The 18,832-nt window shown below is 41.7% G+C and overlaps 1 protein-coding gene and 1 long non-coding RNA gene across 5 annotated transcripts; one reads left to right on the top strand and one right to left on the bottom strand.

The window, feature by feature from the left end:
* The first annotated feature begins 1,213 nt into the window (after positions 1-1,213).
* LOC106628343 (uncharacterized) lies at positions 1,214-4,670 on the top strand. Of its 2 annotated transcripts, none has more exons than XR_015773844.1 (3): positions 1,214-2,062; positions 2,201-2,242; positions 3,000-4,670. It is a non-coding gene; the product is annotated as an uncharacterized LOC106628343 (long non-coding RNA). The 2 variants fall into 2 exon arrangements; XR_015773843.1 differs by having other exon boundaries at positions 2,835-4,670.
* An 874-nt stretch (positions 4,671-5,544) lies between these two features.
* Positions 5,545-18,832, bottom strand: MOSPD1 (motile sperm domain containing 1). 3 transcript variants are annotated; one of them, XM_088062525.1, is made up of 6 exons: positions 18,738-18,832; positions 13,549-13,805; positions 13,290-13,365; positions 10,382-10,611; positions 8,264-8,425; positions 5,545-5,877 (listed from the first exon to the last, which is right to left on the bottom strand). In XM_088062525.1, the coding sequence occupies exons 2-6, from the start codon at positions 13,700-13,702 to the stop codon at positions 5,846-5,848; spliced, it is 654 nt and encodes a 217-aa protein (XP_087918651.1). In that variant the 5' UTR covers positions 13,703-13,805; positions 18,738-18,832; the 3' UTR covers positions 5,545-5,845. The 3 variants fall into 3 exon arrangements, with proteins under 3 accessions (XP_087918651.1, XP_005526225.1, XP_087918652.1); XM_005526168.3 differs by having other exon boundaries at positions 10,385-10,611; XM_088062526.1 differs by lacking the exon at positions 18,738-18,832 and adding an exon at positions 17,706-17,728.

Below are 18,832 nucleotides of genomic sequence, written 5' to 3'. Positions count from 1 at the left end.
AGTGACTGGAGGGACCTCTGGCACTCCATGAGCTTGAGAACAGCTTGTGCCTCCCTTAGCAGTCGTCATTTCAGAAATGTTCACTTTATGCTGTTGTATTCTTGCATATGCTGGAGTCATAACTCATTTACTTAAAATAGAGAGCTTCAGGAGTCATAATTAAACTGTGTGAGCTCTTCCTATCCTGTTTTAATCAACCTTTCTCATCATCAACAGGCAGATGGAGTTTAAGTTGATCCCTCTTCTCCTAGAAGCAACAAGTTAAAATATTTGTAAATGCAACTGAATGTTTACAGCTACAGTACAGTAATTAAAACCTTACTGACACAGAGCAAAAATCCTTTTCAATAACTGGGGGTAAAAATTGTCACCTCAGGCTCATTTTATAGAGGTGATTATTTTACCTGTACCAGTGGAGCCTTCCCATTTCTGCGTATCTGGTGGGAGCATCCTTGTCTGATAAACCTGAGAGCAGTTGCCAGCCAGCCCAGGCCTTGCTCAGGAGATTCTTTTCCTCTGGCATGGAGCACTCAAGGCAGACACCCTGCATCCCAAAAACCCAGACCCCACACACACACTGAGACTGCTTCCACCACTGGGGCTTTGTGGTAGAAGCATGAGAGAGGAGGAGAAAAAAATAAGCCACTGAAGGAGAATAACCTTGTTTGACTTTCAGTAGCTGGCTCGGGAGCAGAAATTTCAGAAGGGGGGAGGAGTTGGGTGCATTCAAACCAAAACCAAACAGCCTCCACACACTTTTGTGCTGGCTCCCCTGTGTCTCTCAAGGAACTGGTGAGACATCCCCAGTGCCACAAAGATTCCTCAGACAAATCTGGCATTTATCAAATCTAAACTTCTTCTGTTAGTTTGGTTTCTTATTCTTTTATTTGCTTTGTAAGAGCCTTAGAAAATGCTTGCTATTTTAAGACTTCCTTCCATGACAAATAATTGTATGTAAATGTTTAGAATTTTGCTGGATGTTGACCCAGGTAGGAAGAGCTGCTCAAGACGATGCCGGTTTTGCTGCAGGGACTAATCTTTGGAAATGCGTATTTTCTGGTTAATTTTTGTCCTTGTGTGCAGGGAAATCAAACACATGATGTGCATAGCACACGTCAGGGTTTGTGGCACAGAAATCGGGTTACCGTGTTGTCTTTTAAGCCAGTTTAAATACAGCTGGCCCTGAAGTCACTGCAAGAAGCTTCCTGCTAAAAATACATCAACATCCTTTCATTTTAAGTGCATTCACTTCAGCAGTCGGTTTGGATTGTGGAGATTCCTGGCAGATTCCTGAGGGAAAGGCGCTAATGGGTTTGGTGAGGTAGATGGAATGTGGGTTTCCAGAGCCCTGCTGCAGTTTTGTCTCTTGATGGTGGCTTCTTGTTTGTCAAAGCAAATATTCATCTAACGCCTTCATGCTCATACCTCAAGTCACTGAGTGTGCAGTTCTCTAGAGAAGAACACTCTCATTTTGTTACTGTAAATCGTATTTACTACTGAAAATTTTATGGCTAATTTTTTCTTTTTTTAAAACTGGAAACATGTATTTAAGTTCCATTACAGGGTGCCTGTTACTCAGGTATATTTTCTTACAAGCCTTTTTCCTCTCAGTGGGGAGACACCCATAGCTGTAATCGTGGCTGTGCTCATGCTTAAATTACTTCTTCACAGTCTCTGCTGTTTTGAAGACCAGTGTGGTTGCTTTGCCTGCATGTAATTCCACATGATATTGTCAGCGAGGTCATACAGCTTTGCAGATTTCCTAGAGCTGATGTGCATTAGCTACAGCTCATTATCCAGAGTAAACAGCTCGTTAGCGTTCAGTGGAGAGCTTCTAAAGAAGACAAAAATACAGCCAGAAGTGGCTGAGTGTATCCCCTTACTCGGCTTTAGCTGTGATGCTGCGAGTGTCGCCTGCCTGTTCATTCCTCCAGCTCTCCTTTTGGGAAGATGCACTTGCTCTCCAGACTCCTTTCACAGAGGTCATTACCTGTAAATGGCTCTTGCTGACTGCACGGCGATGGTTTCCCGATCCCCACCTGCTCCTGTGGGGCTGTAACAAGTGAGTGATGGGCTGCTGGCAGCAGTGAACTTCACTCTCCTTCAGCGGTTTCAGTCTTAATTTAATTTCCTCAGGCAGCACATTATGCCTGCAGCAAAGAGACTCTAGCACTATTAACTCTGGCTGTTTCTCCTCCAGCTCTAGTGAGAGATGCTGCCTTCCCTACACTGCAGCAAGCAGGTGGGTGCCTTGTTCCCCAGGAACACAGGAGGGAACCTGTTTTCCACGGCCACTTGGCCCCTCTATCTGCACACAGCTGGCAGGAGGGTCAATACCAGGATTGCTCAGCCCTGCATGCTTTGTAGGGCAGTGTGTTCCCTTCTTTTCTCTGCCCAGGGGGCTCATGCAAGGTCAGAGGGCAAAACACCTGAGTTGCTCCAACCCAACAACTCAAGACCCACCTGGCAGAGAAGATGATTCAAGGTTTGGGGTTTTTTTTGAGGCCTTTTGTACAAGAGGTTCTATAAGATCGGATCCTTAAATTTGATGTTGCCCTGAGCGTAAGTTTTGAGTGTGAGAGCCACACTCCTGACAAAGGAAATGGCATTTATAAGGAAAGCTGTTATAAGCAAAGTGAGGTGTCTTAAATGTACATTGACAAATGAGGACTAAAATACAATGATTTATTGCCAAGCCTATTTGGCAGCCCCTTTCCAGTTTAGGCTTGCTGGTTATCAGATACTTGTACATATGAGCATAAGATGAAAGAACATATGATTTGCTTTGACAGTTCTTAGCTGTTCACAGGATTTCTCTGTTTTTTTTGTTGAAGGGACAGTTCTGTGCACGGGCTCCTCTAGGAGCTGCTGCAAACATCCCTGTGGAGTGGTTTCAAGAAGAGCAGTGACTGTTCCCATCTCACAGCAACGCCCCACTGTCTTCCTGGGGCACATATTGAGACACGGCAGCAGCAGCAGCTCAGCTTTTCCCTTCGCAGGGGCTGATTTGTTTCCAGCTGGTGGCCCTGTTCCCTGGGGCTCCGTTATCAGCAATCTCTGCAATTAACTGGTTCCCTGGCAGCCCCTTCTGCCCCTGGAGTTCTGCAACAGTGCACTGGCTCTGCTGAAGTTTCGAGCACTCTGTGATTCACTCCTCTAGAGAAACACAATCACCTCAGGATTTTGTGATCCAGACAAGTGCAAACACCTCGAGAAGATCACGCACCAAGCGCTCGGGAGTGACGCTCCCCAAAGCCATCTCAGCAGCGTTCCCACTTCCTGCTGCCAGCACGGCTCGTCTGAGACATCGGTGCCATAGCGAGTGCTGGGTAAACACCAGGATTGTTTCTGCTGGATGATCTCAAAGCCCTCCCAACTGTCTGCTGAAAATACTTGCCCACTGCGAGGAAATGACTGTTTGTTTGTGTTAGGAGTCAGGAATGGGAAATGACGTGAACACTTAACTGTTTTTCCTGGTGTTTCTAAGAGGTATATTCAGTATATTCGTATTTCCAAAGGCATTCAGTGTTTTCTGAAATTCTAGTACGTAAGTACTGGAGGTATGTGCACGCACATAAATATACAAAAAATCAGGAAATATCTTCCAAATCTTCTGTATCCACCTGGTCAAATTTTACTGGTGCCCTGCTGTGACTATGCTGTAACATAATTTGATATGTTCTTCCTCAGTGCTGAACTGAAACAGTTCTCAGGTCATTTTCCCAAATGGGATAAATCTGTGGTTCTGCAGCGTGCTGCAACCTCCCTGGTTTCCCCTGAAGGAGAAAGAAGTCAGAATTCACACTTGTCTTCCTTATTTCACCCTAGCACCAGTTTTATCTGCATCTGCTGAGTTACTCTGTGCATTTAATCTTTTTTTTTTTTTTTTTTTTTTTTTCTGTGTATTGCTCCTCTGTTGCCTTGACAAAGTAGTCCAATGTTTTCAGGTTTTTTTGGTTGATGATAACTTTTTGTTCCTGATTTCTTTGGTCAAGGTGTTTTTCTAAACCAATCATTTCTCTTCACATTCCTTGAAAATGACTGCTGGCATCTGCTGTGTCCCATGATCACCCTTCTCCATGCACGTGCTGTCCTGCAGGACTGAGGCAGCTGCAGGTGTCAGACCTGGTTACAAGTCACTCAGTGACTCTTGAGTTCCTACAGGTGAGATTGGCACTCCTGCAACTGCCTGGAAACACACGATCCCAGACCAGAACACCAGGATATAGGGGGAAAAAGGGTTGTGTTGGGCTTTTTTAATCAGCTTGGGTGCAACAAAATGTTTATCCTGGCTGTTGGGTGCTAAGATAAAGTACCACATGGCACTTTTATCTCCCCAACTTCTGCTCCATTCCCTCACCTTTCCCCAGGGAGCCGCAGGTTAAAGCACCTGGTGAAAATCCGCGTTCACAGTGTACCAAGGAACAGTGAAGCTGCAAGAACAGAGCCCTGCATTGCAGGAAAACACTGACCCAGCCACGAGCTCAGCGTTGGAGGGAGGTGCTGTGCCTGCAGCAGGCCCTGGCACACAGCCTTCTAAACCAGCTGGGAACCTTCTTTAGTTTTTTTTTTTCCCTTAGTGAATGTTAATGTTTGACTTTATTACTTGATGCTGATCGATGGATGACACAATCCCAGTTCTTCCGAGAATCAAACTGAAGTAGCATTATATAAGAAAAAATGTAGTGGTTAACAACTTTTTTCAACTTCTCTTTCTCCTTTTTTTTTTTCCTCCAGAAACACTTTTTTTGCACGGTTTCTTTGTATTTCCATGCACAAGCAGAAAAGTGACCCGTAACATGCAGGGGGAAAGAAGTTTTGATTTCCAAACTTTATTATTCATATCAGAGCATATTCTATAGACTTCTTACAAACAAAGATTTGTCTGTATGAATCTAATTCAGTAATAGCTGCCCTTTTAGAATTAACATCTCGACAATGAAATGTCAAATGAAGGGAAATACTTGTTGTATGAAACAAGATTAATGTTCACCTCAAATATGAAACTGGCATTTAAGCAGGAGTTTCTGATAGAAAAGTCTCTGTGGTAGCTGGGGGTGGGGGAGGGATGCAGAGAAATGTCTTTGCTATTTCACTTAGTTTGGTCTCTAAAACAGAAAAAAGAATATTAATTTTGTATTAGTATGAGTTCAGCTACCATTAATGCCACTTCCATGCATCCCTAAGAAATTAAGGGATCTGATTACACAAGTTGATTTTATCGTCTAATAATTGTGGTACAAAATGGCTGTTGCAAGAAATTATTTCCCCAGGCAAGAAAATGAGTACTCAACGATACATTGGTAATGATGAAGTAAGAAATTTGAGAATTACTTCTTCACCTAAAATTCATGGTTTATTTCATAGTTCCACTGATGGAATTTTTCATTTTCTTCAATGATCAGTCACGACTCTCACCCCTCTGGTATGTATATACAGAAGTGTTATGTGCCAGCCTCAGCAGGTACAACCACAAACCAAATGAGCATTTTTACAGAAGACAGTTTGCTTTTATAGTGATCACGCACTGATGTGAACATAGACTAAAAATAACAAATGTTGTTTTAATAAGGATTTTTTACAGTAGGCATAGATATAAAAGTTTTTTCAAATTATTTTCACAGGTATCACTGAACATTTCATAGCTGTCTGTTACAGAAGCACCGCAAAGTGCTTTGAGTCTTTCATTTATTATACACAGTTAAAATATATTACACTTCTGAAGGTATCTTAAATCACTGAACAGTTTTGCTAGCATCTTAATGAGCCAAATGGGAGCAAAAGGCAGTCCACATTCATGATGTGAATATACAGTAAGGTGTTTGACATCCTATGAACTCATTGCTCATGTTCTCAAAATAACCATGGTGATGAGACCTGAAAGACAAGAATTAAGAACTAAACACTTCTGTTTCACTCAAAACATGTAAAATAGTTTACCCTGTCACAGGCCAGAAAAATATGGTAAAAGTACATAAATACATGCAGAATGCATTTATATACACACTTAAATATTAGAAGTATCACTCCAATTTTTGATATAGTCAAAAATCAACACTGATATGTGGTGCATGTAATAACTGAATGTCAAAGAAGACAGAAATACTCCAAACAATTACTGATCTCTCTACTGGAAAATCTTAACATTGAACTTTTGACTTGGTAAGTGTTAACACTAGCACCCAAACCCCATTTCTCATGGGGGCCAGTTATGGGCAGTGTCATTCCAATCCTGAATCATCAGTAAGGCAGATCAGTTGAAGGCTCCAAGGCTTTTTTTCTGCTCTGTGAATAACAACTGATCAAAGACCAGTTTTAGACAAAGATATTAAGCTTCCTTGTCAGTCTGCAGAGGGAGCTTTCAACAGACTCTTTGTTGTGCCCTTTAAAGAGGGAGGAAAAAAAGGACTGCTCTGATAGAGGTTAAAAACAATTAAAACCAGATGAAAACAGGAAATAGGGGCTAATAAACCTACTCATGAGACACTGAAAAGTTCATTTTAATTATGTGCTGATAGAGGAAAAAGTACAAATCTGTAGTTCTTAGCCATGGGTTATATTGCACAAGGTAAGGGAGGTAGATGGAAGAACATAGGGGCTCCCCGAATTCCAGCCTTAGGTAACATCAAAATAATAATTTATCAGTTCTTGGGCAATCTCACTTTCTTGCAGGCTCAGATGATGTCACTGTCACAGCCTTTCACTGCAGAAAGCTCAGCTAAAGCCTACAGATCTCACCATGGATAAAGACATTTCTGAGACTATTTTATCTCCTGCCACTCCATACTGATGGAACTTGGCTACTTTATGAAGATGGTGAAGGCAGAAGCACGACCAAGAAGAACCAAGCTGCAACACTGCCTTCCATTAGACCAGCAATTTATCCCTTCAAGAGGAACTACAGCTCAGCTATTTATTAAGGTCTGTATTGGTTCAGACAATCAGTGCTCCCACAGCTGCTGGATCCTTAGCTTGGATCAATTCCATCATCACAGAGGAACAGCAGAGGCTTCTGGAGAGCAGCCTGCACCACTTGTACAGGGACTTGCAGATTATAAAGGGTTTAACTCATTTCTGTAAATCAAATGCTTCTCAAATATCATATAGTCCTGCTGGTGTGGTGTAACAACCCTTTCCATTAAATGCTCCACAATCCAGTTGTACTTCTTGTGGAACAAAGTGGTTTCAACTTCTCAAGAGCAATTGACTTTCTACATGAGCAAGAGTTGCACACAAAAGAACCTGTCCATGAACACTAAAAACGCTGCCAGCAAAGAAGTCAAAACCTGTCAAAACTTCATAGGGAATCTAGAAACAGGTTCAGTTGTTGCAAATGTATAAAGTCAAAAGACTTCAAACTGTAGCTGGCACCAGGAGAACCTGGAGTAATTTTCAAAAGCAGCGATAAAAACAAAGTGAGGATTACTGCAAGGTCCTGATCTGAGAATCCATCAGCATCAGCTTGAGCAAAGAGCCACAAGTGAGGTTTCAAACCACTTCAGCAGATGGACCTTTCTGAGTCAGCAGAATGTGCCCGAACCATTAAGAACTTGGACCTTTCCCCATCACTACCTCACCTCTAGCTATCAGTTTGGAGCTGCCTAGCTCTTTTCCTTTAAATCCTCATTTCTGCCAGGTAGTGGGACAGGAGAATTGAGTTTAGTGTGACTGTTCTTCAAATCTGAAATAGTTATAGAGAAATAGTCATAACAAATGAAATGTGCAGCTCATCTATGCTAATGCAGGAGCAAGTTACAAATCAGGAAGAACTGTGAATGATAGTGGTCTCAGACAAGGTTTACAACAACTTACTGCTACATATAGCAACTGTTTATTAAACAAGTACTGAGAATGCAGTGTTAAAAAACAGCTCAAGGGAGCTGGAGGGAGAAATACAGTAACACATTCTACATTCTGAAATAGAGTAACTATTTCAATTCAAGAGTAAGAAACAGCACATTCCGTTCAGGTGTGTTGGCAGATGACTGCTGTTGGCCCATCATCAAATAAAGCTGAAATTAGCATGTAGGGGCCTGTGTGCAATAGGTATCAACTCAAATCTGGTCTAAAACACTAACAATAACTAATTTACACTGCCATCACCATGGCTATAAATTAAGATCTAAGCCAAGATGCAAAACAAGTAACGTGGTGCTTTGTCTCCATCCAGTTTCCTGAGGCCACTGGCCGCTTCAGCACTTGGTGAAGTTTTCCAAACTCATAAATGCTGCAGGAAAATGTTTATAAAATCTAAAGTACTTACCTAAAACATAAGCAGCTACTAACTTTTGATTCACACTTAAGTGGAGGTAGAGAGGCACCAGGGATTCCATTTCCCCCAATGTAGGTAGCATTAGTGCTGCGACACACACCACTCCAAGGAAGACTGTGAGTAAACTAGGTCCCGACGAGGCAGTTCTGTTTTCTGGAAAAGCAAGACAGCACCAATTGTGAGGAAGATCTAAATAATATAAACATTAAATATTCTGCAAAAATGTCTGCAATATGTGGGAGCTGAAATACCCTCAGATTTTCCTCTTTGCACAGGAGTTTGCAGGGAGTGGAAGACAACTCATAAACTCACCCTTCTAAACCTTCTGCATTCTGCAGTGGAGGAGGCTGCTCCCTGCTCTGATGCTGGAACTTGTTTTCACATGACTTCCCAAACCCCTCCCTTCTGGAAGAACAGAGCCTGCCAGGCCCAGTTGCTATATATACACACTCAGGACAGCTGGATGTCTCAGCAATGCTTGAGACTTCCCTGTGCATTCTGACTCCATTCCTTGATATGTTCCTTCAGTGATCAATAATCAATCAGTTAAGAGCACCCAAAAAGACCTGCACAGGTAACTGCTCACACTTCCTAACAAAACCTGACTGCAGCAGGAGCACAGGTTCTTGGGCCAGATGAGCTCCCCTTCATTCTTTACGGAATTCAAGGGCTTCACCTGAGCCAGAGTCAGTTTAGATGCTGCAAATTAGTAAAATTTTAATCTTACTTTAAGAACTGTGAGAGTGAACCATTCTGACAGCCCAGTATTACCAGAATAAGGAAATGCAAACCACAGACAATAAAGAGTCCTTCATAGTCTTTACTGCCCTGCACTTTAACAGCTGGAACCTACTCAAAGGCCCACTGTGTCATCTTTGAAAAGAGCTGTTAACATGTTAGCTGAATACCTCTAACCAAATCCTTAAGATCCACTGGAAAATAGCCAATGTTTTTATCAACTTCTCCTATCCTCAGTGACTAGCAATATGTGCTCTATTTTAATTCCATAAATCTCTTATTTCCAGGTTTCAGGTGACATGCAAAACTGCAGTTTCTTTGTTTACTGCTTTTCTGTAAGTAAGCAATATAATGTAATCAACAAGGCTTTTAAAGAGAGAAACAGAATTTGGAGTAAGACCAGTATCAGATTGTTCAAGGTGGTTCAGGCCCTCTGTCCTAAAGCAACTAGCACAAGAACATTTTGTTCTGTGAGCCCAGAGACTACAAACCTTTGTAGGTTTGCTTTAACTGTGTATCCTACTAATATCTATTATGAGGGGTTTTTTTAATAAAAAGTGTTTCACCAGCTAACAAACTCAGTATAAATAGCGAAACAGATTAATTTTAACAAAATGAACACTCTCAAGGAGGTACATCTATTTTCTGGAATTGATTTTTGTTGATTACGTTGAAAAACGTAATAGTGACAAGAACATTCCAGTTTAAATCAGTAAAAGTAAGAAGAACATAAACCATGAAGAATCAGTTTGGATTCATTTCAGGTACAATTTGATACTTTATATCCTACCCCTTCAATTAACTGTCTGGCCCAGGTTTTCAAGACTGTTGATTCACTTCCTCACTGTGTGTATGAAACACACAGTTTTCAGCCACCAACTGTGCTCTTCTGTTCTTGTGGGACAGATAAAGGACAGGGCACAGAACAAGGAGCACTTCAGAAGATATTCTGGCAATATTTCCTACTCATCAGGAAATGGGGGATTAAGGGTTTGGAGCAAACTCAGAAGGGGCATATGTTTTGAAAGAGACCAAGGGAAAAAATAACTACCCTCCTTTCACAGATAAATAAATTCCCATTGTCTGTAGGAGAGCTCCTGCTCCAGAGGAACAGTGGATGCACTCTCCAAGGTATGCCATGCCAACACAGGGCAGCAAAGGGTCTTGATTGATCAAGACAGCATGAAAAGAAGAGCCACGGTTTGGGTTCTTGTACACTGTCATCCTCAAGTGATAAAGACAGCAGTCTTACAGGTAAGTAAAATGAATTATTTTAATTTTTTTCTGTTTATATTTAAAAAATGTTTTAAGTCTAGTCGCTTGAGCAATTCAAAACTTATTCAGAACACAGGAGGGGTAAAAGATTTCAACTACCTGGTTGACACAAAGTCTGCTCAAAAAAGACACTTTCAGTCAGGTGTTCTTTTATTCGTTTTTCCTCCTCTTCCTTTTGTTGTTGCTGTTCCTTTGCAGATGGAAGCAGAGTAGCAATAATCTCCTTTTTCCCTAATGCTTTCCTCTGGCTCTGCTCAGACACTTGGAGACGGAATTTATCTATGACACCATAGTAAGAAGCCCGAACGTCTCGGTGACGAATCACACTGCAGAGAAAAACAACATTTTCAAACAGATGAACTACTAAGAAACACGTCTGTTGTGGAATCACATCCTATATCACAAAACCTGCCCTCTGTCCCCCCTTGTCCAGATAAACTGGAATAATCCAGACCTCTGTTACCCCCTCCATCACTCAATGTTCTTGGAGACTTGATCTTACCTCCTCTCTCCTCTTCTTATGTTTGCTTTAATTCCCAAATATAAATGCTCCTGGCCAAACAGGACAGTTGTCTTTATCTCAAGCCCATCTTTGCCTCAGTCTGAGGCCCAGCTGCCAACTGATGAAACATCAATTGTCTGAAAGATGCCTCCTCCTCATGTATCAAGGTTGTTTGATGCTGGCCAATGATTTTAAAAGGTATTGAGGGGACTAGAGTGTACAAGGAAGGAAAGGAGTTGGACAGGTGTTTGGCAAGCGACAGTCCTGCTTCTTGAGGAAACCAGGCTCAAAGCTTTACAATTCTACTTTCTCAGAAGCAAAACTCATTCCCTCTATAGACAAGAGTCAGCTAGGGATTTTCAAAATCAGAAACCCACCACTGAGAGCATGTTTGGAACCTATAAAAAGCACAGCTTTAAAATAGCACTGATCAACAGCAAAACAGACCTCCGAGCAGTGCTGTGCTCAACTGCCTCCTCTCTGCATTTGTGATTCATCATGAGAATACATATCTAGCATTGAAAAGCTACAACATTTAGGTTTTGAAGTGATATCAGCTCTTAGGGTAAATAAGGATTTCAACTATTTTTCCAGATGTTTTTCGTGAAAGGCTATTCTAAGTTTCCAAGATAACATCAGCTAATCTGAAGAACATACGTACAAATAAGAAGGTTGCCATCTCATGAGGGGGGGAAACATGACTGTACCCTTAGTAACACAGAATAGTTATATACATTAAAATGCTGCAAGAAATGGATTTTTGTTTTTCAGTCTTCATTTAAAGGAACTGTATCACATCAAGATATCTACAAGCATTAGCACGTAGCCAGTGCTTGCAACTGGTCTCTAGTTTGAATAGACTATTCAACACAGAAACAGAGACCAAGTCATCCCCTCAGCAAGAGGCTGCAGTGATGTTTTACGTCACTTCAGAGGCAAAGGAGTGTGCCTATGACAGGCTTTCAGCAAGCAGAGTGTTGGCTGGGCAACTGCCTTCACTAAAACAAAAGGCTTTTCCCTCCCCACAACCCTAATTCATACAGCTCTCAGCATATCAGCACAGCAGATCAACTCTGATCTCTTCCTTTAACACTTCCTTTTAAATTGGTGTTCCTACTCCTAGTACCATGGTACCAACTACCAACCTAAACAGAATCTTTACATAACACTGTGCTAGGAGAATATGTATCTGCTGCCAAGCAAGAAGATATTTTATGCAGACCCTTATAAACAGATACATTCTCCTGTTTCTTTTTAGAGATCATTGCATAATTGGAAGCTCAGTAGAATATCTGTTTATCTGGCAAACGGCCACACTTGCATAGTACTGCTCATAATCTAGCAGTAAACACTGTCCTTAGACAGCAACCACTGGAATGCGATGGGGGGGTTTGCTGCACAAAAAAAAAATCCCCTTGGAACATGTGTTTATCTTATTTTCCTTTATTTAATAAAACCCATTTCTTTAACCAAATGTAATCAAGCTTGTGTAAATGTCTGCTAAAGAATGGAATATCTCACTGGTACACTGGTATATTCTGACCAGTTTAGTTCCACTTTTAGCATTGTTGCCCCTGCTTACTGAAACCTTCTAGTTCCATGTTCTAAACTTCCTTTCTATTTGGTGAGTCCTTGAAATTTTTCAAATTGCACCTAAGGAAAACAGTCTATAGGAATAAAGACCCATTTCCCAAGAACACTTATTATTTATCTGACAAAAGGTTTCTGTATAGGGCCATTTGTCAGCCAGAGATTCCAGGTGGTGTTTCAGAGTATGGAAAATGTCTATTCAAAAAGTTCAGACTGCTCTTTCAGATACTTCAGATTTTCTTCAGTTGTATCTGTACATCAGCACAGAAATAATGTGGCAAATAGAAGATAAAAAGAGTTGGTCTATTTTAGCTTGTACACCTACTCTGCTTCAGCCTTCAGCAGCCTACAGACCCTGTACATTACTGTGGTCACTTAAGCAGTCTCCTCCTGTTCTGAGTTACTGGGTTGACACCTGATTTACTGAGTTGACACAAAGGAGATCTGAGAATGGTCAGGGTGAAAGGCAGACAAAACTACCTCTTTTAAAATGGCTCAAGAAACTGTGCTCAGTAGAACTGCATACATTTCCATTTTGTATGGAAGTGTAAATCTCAGCCCTGGGGGTTTTGCTTTTCTTGTTATTTCTAACAAAAAGGTGCTCAGAGGATGCTCATATTACTCTTGTTTCTGGTTTATAAATGACATTACAAGAAGCATTTACTGGCATTTTATTTATACCCAAAGGCAAAATTAAAGAAGGACATATCTCCAATATTGTAATACCTCTGCTCTAGAGGGAAAGAACAGCAAAAATCAGACACATGTATACAGAAGACTAGGAAAACATATCTTTATCCAACTTATATATTATAACATGCATGTTGTCATTTACAACCTCTTAAATAATGAAAGAAATTAAGTAAATAAAATATTATATATTAGGAAAAAACCCAACCAACTTCTACTTACATATCAACACAGCACTGAGGCTTCACTGCACCAGTAGCATCCACCACCGCATATTTATTTGGAGTTGTACAAAGAACTGCAAGGAAAAGGACAGGAGTGGTAACAAATCATGAACTAATACATCACCAGCTTCATCAACAGATACATGTAGAGACACGAGTTTGGTTTTGTGACAGATACGATTTGTTACATGAATTATAATTGGACTGTTCAAGATCATCAACTAACCCTTAAATAGAACTTAACCTAGGAAACCCACCTTTGAATTTTAAGGCAAACTCATAGGGGTTATATAGAGTCAACACCTGCTTGTGTGTTGACTGGTCATCTGCATAAAATATAAGTTCTGTAGGAAAAACAAAAACAGGAAGATTTCCTTCCACTAACTCTGGCTGTCTTTTTTGTTGCTGCATTGGCACTGAATCCTCCTTGCTGCTTCTTGTGTTCTTATGATTTTGTATCCTCAGAGACTTCAGTTTTTGAATCGCTTAAGAATTCCAAAGCATTTTGGCAATTCTAAAGGAAAAAACGGGAAAAAAAAGAGAAAAGGCAAGAAGATTATTTCCATAAGTCTATACGAAACTGCAGCAGTTAACAAAGGTGCAAAAATATAAGACGTGATGCTTGATTATGAATCTACCTCTACTTATGTTCCTTCAAAAATACTGAACTAGAAAAAAATATTTGCACTGAGTTTCCATCTATTTAACAAACTGCTACAAAATAAATTGATAAGCACCTCTCCAGTGTACCATGGCAGTATGTCGGGACCCAGTCCATGACTAGGGCTGCTAATGCTAGGTCTTCACAACACAAACCAAACAACAGCAGCAAAAAGAAATCCCATCCTTGCCTCAGGACAGCAACACCTCAGAAACACGAGGGCAGAAATGAGGAAACACAAGGACACTGAGGCAGCAGGAGTCACTGTTTAGGCAGGAACCTTTCCGTGGGGATGACCTCCCTGGATGAGGTATAACAAGTTAGGAATCTCCTCACCTAGGCACCCAGGTATGTCAATCCCAGGGATTCAGAACAAAGGAATGGGGATCACCTTCATGTCTTGTTTAAACCAAACTCCCTGTTCCAAGTGTGTAGTTACAGGCAATGAATGGAAAAATGACTGGGATGAGTAACACCAAACAGATTTGGGATTTACTATTTTATTAAGTAAGAGATGACAGGTTTTCTACCACCACTACCTCTAACCGAAGTACAATCATCACAGTTCTCTCTCTGCCACTCCCCACAGTTCTGTTTTATTTTGAGTGACATTCCAGAACTAAAACCAGAACCCATGACCCAACCAAGAAACAATCCCAAATGTAATTCATAAAATTAAGGCCAGACTCCTCAGCACACATACCACTGACTTAACACATGACAGAGAGAACAAAGTCTTCTCCTCCCCCCCAGAACGTCATATTTTATTGCAGCTTCTATAGTTTAATTATCAAACTGAAGGTGTCCTTTGAGGTCTAATATCGCAAAAAATATTAAAACAACAAGTCCCTACTGATTCATTAGATGACATTTCCACTTATCATAAAATAAGGTACATTTTACCTGTTCTCCAGCTCAATACATTGGATTAAAGAATTTAGCTTCTGAAATTTCTAGCAGCAAATAGCCCAAACATTATGAACAATCAAAACCAAACGCTTGTTTCTGCATTCTAAACGTCATGATGATCACATTTCCAAGCACCAGATACGTATTCCATACTTGAAACATGACACATGTTCATGTGTTTACTGAAGTATATCTGTCATACCATCAGATTTACAGGTTCTGATTCTTATTCACAAACTAAGCTTTTAATTTTATTTATTTAGTTATTAAAATAGCAAATTATCCCTGAGGAATTCAAATTCTAGGGATAATTCCAAAGAATGGATCCCACTGGAATGTTTTTCCCCATGATCCAGTTCCTTTTCAGAGCACAGGTTTGTTTCCACTTCACTGAAATGCTACTAATAATATTCTGAAAACAAATCCCCAATGATAATGTTCCAAGCTGATGTTCTGTTACCTTATTAAGAAGAGTCTAGAAAAAGAAATGGCTCTCTAAGTGGCAATTTGGTTCTGAGTGCTTCTTGGAATTACAGCAAATCCCTTTTGTTTCAGAAGAATCAGCAAACTCTGGAATGACTTCATACAGCAAGTGTAAGTATTATTTCTTGAACAACTTTATGCACTATTGCAAAGTGAATTTTATTGTTCCATTCAAACATATTAAGGCTATATGAAAAGCTAACGTGGAAAATCTGCCAGCATGTAGAATACAAAATACCTTTTGATGCTTGTCATAGGAAGAAGATTAAGAATTACTTACTTAAATTTCTTTTACCAAAGTTAGCTCAATGCAGTATGCACTAAGAATATGTTGGAATCTTTGGTTCTCATATCTATCTACATTCTGCATGTGTGCAGAAATACAGGCAAATTTTGACATTAACAAAAGTAATTTCTTTCAAATAAATGTTTTAAGCTACCATAAAACCAATAGCAAGCTACTGCTACACAACTTAATTGACTATGTTTAATAAAATTTGCAAGTATTATTTATAATAATCAATATTATTTTGATGCTTTCATTTTTTATTTAAACACTGCACATGTTTCATTCCAATTCCTGGCTTCAACCCGCATCTCCAGTTTCTTCAGCTCAGTCCATGGCAAGTGTTCAGTGTCCAAAACCCCATGGTTCAGTACCAGTGGAGGTATGGATCACTATACCTATCAACAGACTCCTTTTTGTTACACATTAGTGGAAAACAGTGTGCAAACTTCCCAGGATTCCACAACCTGCCACTAACCTTAAAAAAGTATATCCTATTATTGCTTCCTTTTCCTATTTAACTTGGCTGGATGAGGAGCTACCGCCCAAACTTGCAAAAGTAACGTCTGGCAGGCCTATAGCAGACACATTTGCTGACACAGCAGTGTCATTCAGGGTATAAATTTCTGGATTCCTAAGAAAGCAACCAGCATCCTTTTGGAGGCAACAGTTTTAGCTTCGAAGTCACCTTGCATCAGGTGCATCTCACCAAGTGACAGCAGTAAAAGCACTTTTCCCAAAGACTGACTGATATGGTAAACCACACATAAACTAGAGAGATGTGATAGTTTAGTATCGATAATCTTGGTAACAGCACACCTTTCCCGTCAATCAAACTGCCAACGTTTTTACAGAGAAAGTTTGTATCACCACAACTTCTCTGCCCAGATTAACCCCACAACAGCTCTAAGGGTGAGAATAAGGTCACGTACTCCAGAGAGCTCATGAACAGAAACTCAGCTGCCACTCTTCTGCACCTCCACTGCACCACAACCACTAAATTTTGTTGTCAAAAGTCACCACAATTACTGGCAGCACATAAAGGTAAGCACAAGCAAATCTGTCCCAAGCCATGATCTGTGGTCTCAGGCCTGTGATTTGCACTGCACAGACGGGCTTCTCCCACCAGCACCGATGAAATTCCCGCAGGAGCAGGGATCTGTCAGAGGTAACATTCGACAGGGACAGTGTGCAACACCTGAACAATGCCAGCTCACTTCCCAGCGCCCTTTGAAGTCCTGACAAACAATTGTCATTGGTATTTTTTCAGCACAATAGGGATCTTTCCTCCGTGAAGTTACTAAATATAATACTGCTGGTGTCACAATAGCACAGATCTGCCAGTGCTTCCTTTGAAATCCCTTTCTTCATAAATTTAACTTGACAGAAAAAAACACTAAGTGAAATGTAACTTCTCTCCAGGGTCAGAAATAACATGCATTGTGATTTGTTTTTACTTAGCAAGTATCTGCTGAATAAATAAATCAACTGAGGAACTTTTTTGTTCCCATTTTAACTTCCAACAGCCTCATCACCATGGCTTCCCAGTGCATTTGTTGGTTGTTTTTCTTCATAACAACTGCAAATAACTCTACAGAATGTCATTTGGTAAACACCTCATTGAAAAGAAAACCTCTTTACAGTTATGTCTCCACACTACTGTTTTAAAACTTGCCTAATTACAGTGTAATCTACTTTTGTTATATCTCATGATCTACCCCCTAAATCTATACAAGTCTTTCTACACTACGTACTTAGTAAAAAATGCTTTTTGAGTGCATATTTACAAAACAAACCACAAAGTCTTCAAAATTCCCTCCTATGCTAAGTTGAGCAATTACTTTAAGCTACATGCAAATGGAGCATGGGATCTGAAGCACTCCATAAACATTTTGTTTCTCCAAAATGTTTTGAAGACCTTACTTACGTAAACCAATGTTTAAACTACCTGCAATTATTTGGGAGCGTCACCCTAACAATGAGAGCGCAGAGCCAGCAGCCAGGATGGCTGGATTCCATTATTGCTAACTCTGTCACTGGCACTCCATGACCTTGAGCAAGTTGGTTAACCTCACCTCAATTTGCTGATCTATGAAGGCACACATTCTGCAAAGTATTTCAGTAGGTGGACAGTCCCCTTTGAACCGGCAGAACTGCTCTGATACTTTGCAAAACTGCTACTGTTTACCCCTTCACAGGATGATGAGAAATGTCATCAGTAACTGTCTCCGGGATGCTGTAAAATGAAATAGTCTCACAACATTAACTATTAGCATGGATGACCACACGCGTAAATGATGCTGATACTGACAGCAAAATTTATTAGGACCACATTATTTTTTTAAATGCTGAAAAGGTGACTAACAGAAGGAAATATTCAAATGCAACTAAGAGGCATGAAAAGCAGTGAAAAATTAAGTAACAGCTGTGGATTGCTTCTGATCTATTCTGCTACAGGCTCGCAAGGATCCTAGAGAAGACATTCAAGGGCACATGTGCTTTAGTATCCATTTCCCCACTTTATGTTTAATGCACTACACTGGCTGATTTTTAAACGTGTGTTGTGCTCATTAGCACTGCGTGGCCCCAAACCGCCTCACATTAACAGAGGGGAGCACTCTTCCCTGGGGGAGAGACGGAGGAAAGGCGTTCGGAGCCGTGCCTACTGCCGGCAGGGCACGGCGGTAATTGCACACTCTTAATTGATCCTCTTTGTTCTCCAACGAGGAGCAGCAGCGATACGGGCTGAGGCAGCTGCGCGATAACGGCGCCTCCCGCAGCCGGCCCAGCACCTCCGCACCGCCCCCGGCCCGGCCCCGCCACACCGCCCGGACCAGCCCCGGCCCCGCACCGCCGCCCCCCGACGAGCCCCCCGGCCCCCCAGCCGGCCCCGCACCGCCCGGAGCGAGCCCCGGCTCCGCGGGGAAGCGGCGCCAGGCCGGAGCCTCTGAGCGCGGCCGACGCCCCGCTCCCCATCCCGGCCCCGCCGCGCTCCCGCAGGGCCTGAGGAGGGCAGGGGCGGGAGGCCCGGGACGGGCCAGGCCGGGCCGCGGGTGTCGTCCCGCTCGCCCGCCCCGTGCCCGCGGTCGCCCCCCGCCCCGACTCACCCGCCCGGGGCCGCTGGTGCGGGCTGGCGCGGCGCCCCTTTGTCCGCCCGTCACTGCGGGCAGCGCTGGGGCTGCTGGGACCGACCGGCCGCCGC

This window comes from Pseudopodoces humilis, chromosome 15 (genome assembly GCF_049639895.1).
Source record: "Pseudopodoces humilis isolate 2021_Gansu_Grassland_sample_001 chromosome 15, ASM4963989v1, whole genome shotgun sequence".
NCBI classification, from domain to species: domain Eukaryota; kingdom Metazoa; phylum Chordata; class Aves; order Passeriformes; family Paridae; genus Pseudopodoces; species Pseudopodoces humilis.
Note: the sequence above shows the minus strand (reverse complement) of the source record. Positions and strands in the feature narration are given on the sequence as shown.